Source organism: Dendroctonus ponderosae, unplaced genomic scaffold, assembly GCF_020466585.1.
Source record: "Dendroctonus ponderosae isolate FM_Combo_2020 unplaced genomic scaffold, Dpon_F_20191213v2 Dpon_F_20191213_1, whole genome shotgun sequence".
Classification (NCBI taxonomy): Eukaryota; Metazoa; Arthropoda; class Insecta; order Coleoptera; family Curculionidae; genus Dendroctonus; species Dendroctonus ponderosae.
In genome coordinates this window covers 15,057,744-15,068,406 of record NW_026017110.1, presented here as the reverse complement: position 1 = coordinate 15,068,406, position 10,663 = coordinate 15,057,744, and the positions used below count along the sequence as shown (strand labels likewise).

General features: G+C 31.8%; 2 protein-coding genes across 2 annotated transcripts in view; both read right to left on the bottom strand.

Annotated features, from left to right (window-relative positions):
- Window positions 1–4,797, bottom strand: part of LOC109541748 — a 90,750-nt gene extending 85,953 nt beyond the window's left edge. The window contains exon 1 of the mRNA XM_048670678.1: window positions 4,413–4,797. Within this exon, the coding sequence (XP_048526635.1) occupies window positions 4,413–4,460 (48 nt within the window). The 5' untranslated portion in view covers window positions 4,461–4,797. The remainder of the gene's footprint in view (window positions 1–4,412) is intronic.
- A 25-nt stretch (window positions 4,798–4,822) lies between these two features.
- Window positions 4,823–10,663, bottom strand: part of LOC109535947 — an 8,853-nt gene continuing 3,012 nt past the window's right edge. The window contains exons 2-6 of the mRNA XM_048670676.1: window positions 8,112–8,490; window positions 7,677–8,013; window positions 7,264–7,576; window positions 6,840–7,211; window positions 4,823–5,928 (exon numbers count right to left, since the gene is read on the bottom strand). Coding sequence (XP_048526633.1) covers window positions 5,849–5,928; window positions 6,840–7,211; window positions 7,264–7,576; window positions 7,677–8,013; window positions 8,112–8,490 — 1,481 coding nt within the window. The 3' untranslated portion in view covers window positions 4,823–5,848. The remainder of the gene's footprint in view (window positions 5,929–6,839; window positions 7,212–7,263; window positions 7,577–7,676; window positions 8,014–8,111; window positions 8,491–10,663) is intronic.

Below are 10,663 nucleotides of genomic sequence, written 5' to 3'. Positions count from 1 at the left end.
AAATTTGCATCATTTGCAGACTTAAGTGGAGACAATATGGATGGGGAAGGCTGCATGGATCTGTTGCAAACGTTCCTGTCTTAGCCAATTTTCAACAAGTCCACCAAACTTAAAATTTGATGAGATTTAAATAAAAATTTCACAATTTACAATATTTATCAAGTTCGCAAAATGTTAAATGTTAATTCCTTGAAGAAAATGTTTACATCGAATCGATTTTCAATTTTCAATTAATTTTGTTAAATAACTAATCCATTTTCAACAATCCCGTATAATCCTTTAGTAGGTCTACTCACCATTGAAAGTCATTCATTTTAAGTAAATGCGTTTTCCTGCAACGCAAATTTGAAACTCTTTAATCTTATTTGCACCTAAATTAGGCCTTATTTTGCACAGGGTTTATCGAGGTCTGGAAGGTCTTCTACTAAGTCTTTTCCTACGTTCAGTACATGAAAAAATTACATTTTTTAAGAAAAATGAACTGTTGGAAAACTTTTACCCGGCAGCAATTTAGCATTTATTATTTTTAATTTAAGAACTATATCAAATAAGATTTTAGGCATTATAATCCTGCGTCTTCATGCAGGCCCATATAACATTAACATAATATCAACTGCAAACATTTAAATCAAAAATATTTGGTTATCTTGAAGAACACAATGGAAATGTCCATGCCGGAAACTTTCGATTGTTTTTTGGCACTTTAAATAAAATAGGTAGCAGTAGATATTTTGACCAGCTGAGATGAACTTCTTCAATATCGAAAAGCACACGTGTTTATGGAGAACGCATTGTACATGGAAACTGTATATTACTATACCTGATTATCTTGAAGAAATATGAATCATTGGGTCGTTAACTCATGTAAATGGTCATAAATGAAACAACTTATATTCAATAACACCAGGACGGAAGTCTGCAGCAAATGTCCTGATAAAAATAATCCCGGTGTGTATGTTTTGAATTATTTATTAATATTAATCTATTACATGATGGATCATTAAACAAAAGTGACATTCTACTACTTATTCTTCGTCTATGAGTCAAAGGAAATAATGTTGATGATGTACGCTGATGTAAGATGTATTAATCACAAATCAAAGAAATTTTTTTATTAGTCAAGCATTGTATAAAAAACTAATACAGTGTGACCGTAAAGTACGGAACATCTTAAATAAACTTTATACAGATGAAATAAAATATAAATCTTACGTACTTAATTTTTTTTAGATTATATCCATCCATTTCTAACATTTTTCGTTAAAAAAAAGTTTCTGCTGTTTTCTTTAAAAAACTATACCTAATTAGTTTCTGTTATATCTAGTATCCACAAAACAGTCTCAATTAAGTAGTTACTAAAGTCTTATTACAAATGTTTTACAAAAATAATTATTGCTGCAATAAAACACGTTTTTTTCTGCATTAACAATGTCAATTGATGAATTTGATATTCGTCTTCTACTTGACCATAATAACCATTTATTTAAATAGATTAAATTTACATTTTAAGTCGACTGTAAATGCACAACACTCACATGTTCATTAATGAAGCCACTGCTCCAACATGTTATTGATTAAATAGTAAACGCGCTTTCAAAGCACACGTGTATTTAAAGGTTTGAAATAATAATTTAGAGGTCAAATAAAATTGAGTAAAAGGATGAATCATTTTAAAAAAAGCAAGCCATTCGAAAGAAAATACAATACCATTAATCTCTCAAAGAAACAGGAACAAATTTTTCTTTGTTTGCCTGAAGGAGTTAACATCAACATACCATACGTAATAATTTTCAATATATTTAGGTAATTAATAACGGAGATTTGAGAATTGCGATATATACTAATAGATTAAAAACAAATGGGTCCAAAAATACAAAAGCAAATGAAAAGCCAATTAAGTATGCAATTGCATGTCGCTTCAATCAAACGCAAACAAATTGTTCCAACCATTAGAAAAATTCATAGGAATCTAGAGCAAAATCATCCCTAATTTTCGGAATCTCCAGACAATAAAAACTATTACTTACAACATCAATCAAAGCCAAATGAACTACTACTTAATAAAAAAAGGTTTTTTATCAGTCGACTCCTCGAAAAAACCCTACTTAAATATTCATTCCCCGAATTACATTTTGCGTGGCAAAGAACAGTTAGTTTGCTCGACTATTGACATCTTATTTGAACTCATATCGCAATAATTGAGGAAGCATCAAAAGAAGCCTTCAGAATTTTGGCGATGGCACGAAACGTGACCAACTTTATTTTAGTAGAATCGTCGATAGAAGCCTTGGGTAGGGCAGGGCGGTGTCTTTCACCGCGTGACACGGCCATGCCCTAAAAAACCTAAAAACAGGCTTCAGATACGTCTAAACGATGCCTTTGCAATAAAATACTTGGAAGCATTTAATGACCTTTCAAGGCTAATGATTATCTATTGGCATTGGATTTTAATAGAACTCAATGTTAAATGAGATACAAAAACAAAGTAAACAGATTGACATTAAATATGCGGTATTTAAGTACTCGCAATTAATTCTATAAACAATATTGAAAATTAATTTGTTGTAACAGCAAAATGTACAACGTTCTTAATCTAAACAGTAAATTCTACAATGTCACGTAAGCCCTAAACTGTTTAAAATTCGATTTTCCTATAAACTTATAAGCAGAATCCAGCCTATGGTTTCTTTCTGAAAAAATCAGCGTAACTGATGGATAAATTAATAATAGATTTCAAGGCTTAATTGATTTTTGAAACCAAAAGTATGGCTGCTTTCCAGTCAAGCACATTTGAATCTCGATCGAATCTTAATGTGAAAACAAACACATCCAATGACCTACTCTAGCTACAGTTAGAGGATTTTACAAGGATTTTACTTAGTAGCCGATTGAACTTAAGTTAAAAATTAGTACTTAAGTAAATGCCTTCAGTAAATCACAACAAATATTTTAGGTAAATTCTTTATTTGCTTTCTATACTTTTTTTCCAAGTACTTATGCAGCATCAGATGACAATGATTAAGTAGAAAAATAAATATTATCTATGTGAATATTTAGATTGGATATAAATACCTAAGTATGTACCTAAAATAAAGACAAATTTTCAGGAAAAATCTCACATTTCAACGCAGACCAATTCAAATAAAACTGTTATTGTTTTTAATTGTAATTTAATTTGTTGTTAAAAGTCAATTTGATATTGCAGTTTACTTTAAAATTCCATATGTCCTTTACAAATTCCTGTTCAATGATACCAACCCCATGCAGGTATTGCATGTCCCTACGTGCATTTGAACTTTTAAAAAGATCAGTTTAGAGCTTGAAAAACTACGATTCAAAGACATATTTTCTGGATACAAGCTTAAAGCCCTAAAGTTTCCTAAATAAAATGCACCAACATCAAACAAAGAGTTTGAAAAATAAGCAAATACAAACTGATCTCTCAGATAAAAGTAGCCGTTATAAGAGAGTATTTTGTTATCTAGAGTAGGACTATCAATACATTTTTAATAGACAGTCCATCGTTTCTAATATACTTTAGCGAACAGTTAAGTACGAATCATTAATATTCATTATTAAAACAAAGTTATTAAGGGCTTGATTTGATTGCAAAAATATTCAAATAACTTATGGAGATGAAGGGAAAAACTTAAAATTTTTGTTTGGAAATTAAGCATGTTGCAAATGACAAAGTGCCTCATTAAAGTCATTGTGAATTTCTAGAATTAATAAAGAAAAAAACGGAATTTGTTTTTTTGCACCAATTATATTTTCTTAATAAACCTTGAAAAAGTTCCCTGATCCCTTTTAAATGAAGTAGTATTGCTATTAGATATACTTATGCATAAGTCCTCAAACGAGTGAAAAAAAAAACGTTTAAAACGACGCCCCAATGATGATGAAATAATGGATAGACACAAATCCTTATAACGTACCAAACAAAAATCGTTTTAAGCAGAAGTTAGTGGGATTTCCAGTGAAACTAAATGTAGTAATAGAATTTACTTAAAATACGAAAATTTCTATTATTAATCTTGCAAAGCAACTAAAATGATGTAGGTAATGGGATTAAATCATTACACTTATTTTGCTCTAGAACAAGTATAGTTCTCCATTCTTTGAGCGATTATTAAATAATTTAAATCTGGAAACAGAAATAAATGCTGGCAATCCAGTTTTTAAATTTTTCTAATACTTAATAGCAAAACCTATGTTTGATTCTGTTATATTTTCTTACTTTCTTACTTAGCGATAAGAACTAATTGATATTCTTGGTTGTTGTGCATTTTGAGTTGTGAGCATTTGTTAGCACTGTTGTCAGGAATTGCCCGTCAAAACAACAGCATTATAAAGCAGAGACATTAATACACATAACACTTAAACTAGTGTGAACTTATTTGGTTTCAGCTTACCCTATATAGGAAAGGAGTCTGTGAATTCTCAAAGTATCCTCTGCTCATTTCTTACCAGTGTTACATGCCCGATATCAACACTGTTTTAGCATTGCTGGTAAATGATATTTTTAAATAGTACACCCCGGTGGTCTCATTTTAGCTTATATTTCAAGCACTTTTGCAAGGAAATAAACAAGGTCAACTGAACAAGACCGAATTCACACATAAACCACACGCGAATGTCTTTCACTTAATCTAGTTATGCTTAAAGCTAATAATACACTAAAATACAATAAAAATGCAGAAAATGTCCGTAAATGCAATTACAACAAATGATTCACTAATAAATTACTTTTGTTAATTGATGGGAACAGGGTTGACGCAAACGTCAAAAAAATAAACATAACCCAAACAAACTCATAGACAAAAAATGTTGAATACTTTATTGAATTATCTGAAGAAAAGCTATTTCAGCAGTAACAAGCAATGTTGAATTAAACAAGTATATCAATTATAAACAACATTGTTTTGTTCGAGTAAATGGCTTTAGTGGCTTGGTCGCCACCTATTTGTCTGCAGCGGGAACTGATGATCGACAATCGAACATTACAGTTTGCTTTCTTGCCAATTATGAAGAGTTACCTGTTTTTTTGCTGGTTTTAGAAGATACAGAGTGATCGCAGGACAAAAAATTACATAGAAATAGCCTTGGGTGAGTTTAAATAAGATTCGATCCAATAGATGCATTTTTTAAATCAAACAATTAAATTTTAAGTAAAAAATTTTGAAAATTGTAAAATACTATTCAAAAAATTAGGCAATTTTTTGAAAATTCGGGCCCCTGCGTACGATGTTAAAAATATATGGTAACCGCTTTCCTTAGTGGTGTTTCTTGTGGAAATATTAGTTATCACTAATTAATTTTCCCTACTTTTTCATAACACTATAATACCGCATTTGCGCAAGAAACACCACTAAAAAAAGTTGTTAGTAAAAGGAATATCTATTATTCTGCGAGGGCCTGTGTGTCGAATGTCGAATCGCTTTATGAGTTAATGAGTTATAACTCAGCATTTCAACCAACCCAGGGTTAAAGCTGTACGAGGCCATAACAAATCACCACATTTTGTACGGCTAACTTTTTTCCAGTTTAGCAATATGTCATTTTTAACACGTAAAAAAAGACGACATTTTTTACAAGTAACATTTTATACCAAGTAGGTGACTACACCGGTGCGCTACTGCGCCGGTGCGTTGAGTTGGCACCCCAATCCATTCCGCTTGGTACTGCGCCAACTCTTAAAAATTCATTGACATACCCAGGCCTAAATTACTATATTTCAACTATCATTCAATATGAAAACTAACTTTTTTGTCTGTGGTTTATAAATTCAATTGTATTAATGAAAACATAGTTATTAATTCAATTAATCTGGGGCAATTTTTAGGGTACGTCATACAATATTCTGGCTGGAATTGTTCCTTTTCTTTTGCAGAATGCGATCCCGTGGTTTCTGTTCCGTATTGATTATGGCTACAATTTCAAATTAAAATTACTTTTAACATTAAAACTAATTTGAAACAAGTGTGTAAAATGTTATTATCTCAGTTCGTAATGATATTCTTTTTATTAATGCATTTTTTCAAGAGACATCTAAATTTTATTATCCAAGTGTCTATTATTTTTGTCACAAACCTATTCTAATCAATATTTGCAAGTAGCTGTTTTCTCAGTATAACTATGCGACATAAACGTTTTGTTTTAAGTCGTGTAAATAAAAAGACAAATTTAGAAAAACGTAACTGAATTTTACTTATTTTACGTTAATTTGCCTTAATATCTCGAAAACCTTTGCTCTGAGGGCTTTCAACCAAGTATACCTTTTTTGCTCAACATAGACAAAGAAACAAGAAAAATCAGAAAAAAACATCGGCATACACAGGAGCAAAAACACTACAGCCAATTGAACGCAAATATAGCCTAACAGGCATTGCCCATTGCAAGCAAATCCGGAACAATAATAAATTAAAAATACCTAAAACGCAGACAAGCAATGTTAGGGAAATTTTGTTTGCATTTATTACTCGGTCTGTGAGTCTCAGTTATTTTTCATAATTAAAATTTTGAAAATCATCATACCTCGGAAAGTTTACATTTAAACTTATGGTACAAAAAGTGACAAAATTAATTAGGTTGGTACATGTTCTTCCGGAAATATTTTGGATAAAGCGATAGGTAGCGTTAAACATGTCATTAAATGAAGTTTTTGAAAAATGAAATACTTACGACAGAAATTATCATTAATCACTGCTGCAGTTAAAAATACAATTCGAAAATTAAGACTTTGATGAGTTGTGTCGACAAGTTTTCCCAATATGAAGAAAAATTATTTTTTCAAATTCTAGCTTATAACTGACAACAACAACTTCAAATGATTAAATTACCTGTTCTGATGCCGCTTACTACTGATTCCAAATCAGGTTCTTCCAAAATTCTAATTAAACTCGGAATTTGTGGCATGCTTTTACACAACGCTCGACCAGCAAAAGACGATTCACTCGAGAATCGCTTACGATTTCTGAAAGTTATGCATGATTTAGTTGCCGCTGAACTTCCTCTTTTAGACACATCAGACAATCCGACTACTTTGAATAGTTCGGAATCGGTAGATTTCAATATTTTGAGCGACTCCTTTTGTATTGCACCTCCCACAGGAATAATCTGAGATGCGTATACGCATTCAGTTGGTGATTTTATACTGATTATATCCGATTGTTTACCATCGAGAGCACATTCAGTAATTTTCAAATCTGGACCTGGAAATACCCGTGCTATTTTAAAAGAATTTAACCATCATCTGCTCATCACCAATGGCGTAGTTGTTTGCCGGGGATTTTCCAGACTGAAAGAACATTTCTCCTTGGATAAAATCCATGCGCCAAGTAAACTCTTTGGGGCATCGCTTCAAGTGCCCTAAAGCTTCGGCTGATATGCTGGAGAAACACGCCGATAAATGCGATTCATTTTCATTGAAAGCTTTTTGCAATTCCGGAAAAGTTATGGTGATATCCAATCCGTCTTCGTCTTCATCGTCTTCAACTTTAGGTGGTTCATCAAATGAAGGAATGAACATTCCGTCCATTGAATCTACTTCTTTTGCTTCAACATCGGTATTTATTTGCTACAATAAACAATATAGCAAAAGGAAGGTTTTCGTTGTCAGATTTTGAATCCCAGATAAAAGCCAGAATGAATGCAAAATCAGAAAATGAAAAATATACCATTTTCTGTACTTGTTGCTCTGGCGATTTTTCAACAGCTGTATCTGGTTCAGTTTGTAAACTGTTGTTAAATTTCTTGTTCTTAACTGCACTTTTGGTTTGTAAAAATTTTATGTGTATGCGGTTGTTCTCTTTGTTTTTACTGTTCGATTCGAGGCTCTTTGAAGCCTCTTTCTTCTTGGGAGTTACAGGCTCTGTTTCGACTCTGTTATTAAAAGCTTTCAATTCATCGCCGATTTTTTTCAAAACTATAATACGCTGATATAAATCATCAACTGCAGCCAGTTGAATGTTCGGGTCAATCATTTCAGACAAGTTCGATACCTCTTCGGCCAATCTGGGAAGAATAATTAAATTTTCAGAAAACATTTTAATTGGTTTTATTTCAATTGATAATTGAAATATAAGATTTGCAGATTAATTATAAAAAAGTACCTTGAAATATATTTGGAAAACTCTCTGGATAGTTTTCTATAATGTGTCTGTTTATTTGCGAGCTCATTGTGCACATTTAATGAACACTGTTCGTCCTGCTGCTCTTGTTCATCTTTATTGATTTTGGGCAGAGTTACTTGTTTTACTCGTTCCTCTGGGTGGAAACAAATGTTTCGAAGCTGATTTTTATTGCCCGCTTCAGTCTCATCATGTGACGCGGATATCAAAGAGTTATTTCTTTGAGTTTTATTTAGATAGTGTAATTTTTCACTTCGAAAAGCACTGGACAGTTTTGGTATTAAACTAGGACGAGCCTTGCGTCTTCCTAGATTAATTTTCGGGTTATTTGACTGCAGTTCTGGCGTGGATTTATTAAGATCTGAAATATATGCTGTTTTTATAAAGGTAAAAGTTCGTCCTCCTGCCCGAGCCTGAGAAAATCAAGAGTAATTGTGAGTTTGTATTTTTCTGCATTTATTTTCTTCCCCGAATATTAATACAATTAATATTGTTTCTTTATGGCTTTCCATAGTTTATCCAATCAGTGTTTAATTTTTCCGATTACGGTTACGCTCCATTTGCTTTTTCTTCTCTCTTTCTTTATTACCATTAAACTATTAAACTAATAAAGCAAATGAATGCGGTGAATTAATTAAATTAGTAGTAACACTATGAAAATAAGCGGCAATTTAGAAAATGAAACGCAAAATTTGCGGAACAAATTGAGCGATATAAAAAATTTATAATAAAAAGTCGTATTATTAAAATCAATTGACTACAAAAAAAGAATATGTTTCGAAAGACTAATAAAAGACCAAATAATAAACCGAATGAACCTTGGAAATCTCACAAGAACATTCTTACATCTTATACATATTATTATATTAATAATAACTAAAAGAAATTCCATTGAAATGATCTGAAAATGTTCAAAGACGTAAAAGATAAGAACACTCGCCAATTGTCACAAATTCTCTAAACTTACAAAATTAGAAAAAACGAAACTATAAAAAATATTATTAAACCACAAATTTTCAATTAAAATTAATAAACCAAATTCTAAGAAGCGTGCATGCGGTCTGTATGAGGATGACAATCAAAAAGCTCACGTAAACGATGAGATTTGGTTAAATGAGAAAGCATTTGGGCATTTTAATTTTTTTATCAAGAATTTCATCAGATTTAAAGTTATGTGACAAAATCACCAGAGATTAAACGGTGTTCTAATTAAAAAAATAAAAAGTTGATAAATTTTTCTTTTGCTGGAATATTTCGGCAATTTTTTTTAATGCGCAATAGAAGCCTTAATTTAGTTTGTTACACTCTGTATATGGAAATCTTAGAAAATAATCTTCCTGGCGTTTCGCAAGCACGCGTGGCATGCATCTTCAGAAGCGCGCTCCAATGGCAGTCAAAGCGTAACTCTTTTGCACTGTACATTATCAATGTCGCAATTGACACTGCAATTATTTACTAAGCAACTAATTAGAAGCAAAATCCAATTAGAAATACTAGCCGTTCAAAATATGAATGAAGCAAAGTGCATTTGATTTCTGATTTTAAAAAACGTATAAATAAAATCTAGCAATAGAAAGCTACAAAACTCATCAACTCAACGTTTCCTATAATCATAAACGGAAGGAAATGTATTCGCCGTCCAATAAGGAGAATATTTCCTTACTTGAGCTCTCTTCAAGGCTAACACCTCCGATTTGTTCCACCCTATATAGAGTGTCCCGTAAGCACGTGATCAAAAGGATACTGCGATATTCTTTGCACCAAAAGAAGACGATCTGACCTAACTTTTATTAACAAACACTGTCTGGCTCCTTTGCTATTGATGGTCAAAGTTCTTCAAAAAAAACTATCTTTTTCGAAATGTCGGGAGAATGGTACGATGTATTGTAGTGAAACCCGCTGTAAATTTGTTCTTATGTAAAACTCATATTTTGATGAAACAATCGAGTTTATCCGTTTTGGACAAGTGGAGAAGTTTTGAGGGTCGTGGTACAAAAACCACTAGAACTTTTTATCTGGTGGATGAAATAAAACTTTTTTTTTTTTGGTTAATGCACTAATTATTTGTTCACAATTTTGTGCTCTTTGTAAAATCTTGTAGCATTCATAGTTTTTGCAAAAATATACAGGGTTGCTCATTAGTGCGTCAAAGTGCGATATCTCAGTAAATATGAAGTTTACAAGAAAATTCGTCCAACGAAAGTTTTTCACGTTTAAAAGGTCCACATTCTAAAATTACTTTCCAATATACAGGGTGCATCATAAACGTGTGGTAGTTACCAACTCTGGTTTTTTTAATGAAACCCCTAATTAATGAATGTTATTTTCAGATTGGCCGTTCAATTTTAACTTATGTTTGATTCAACCGTTTTACCTGAAAAATTTACGATTTCCGAGTTATTCGTAAAAATGTGAAAGTTTTGACAGCTACTGGGTTCCACAGAAATCGATGCTGTACACTACCCGCTGCGAATTTTGGAAAACAGTTTTCAGCGATTCTAACAGAACATCATGATCTACGCGTAGATATGTTT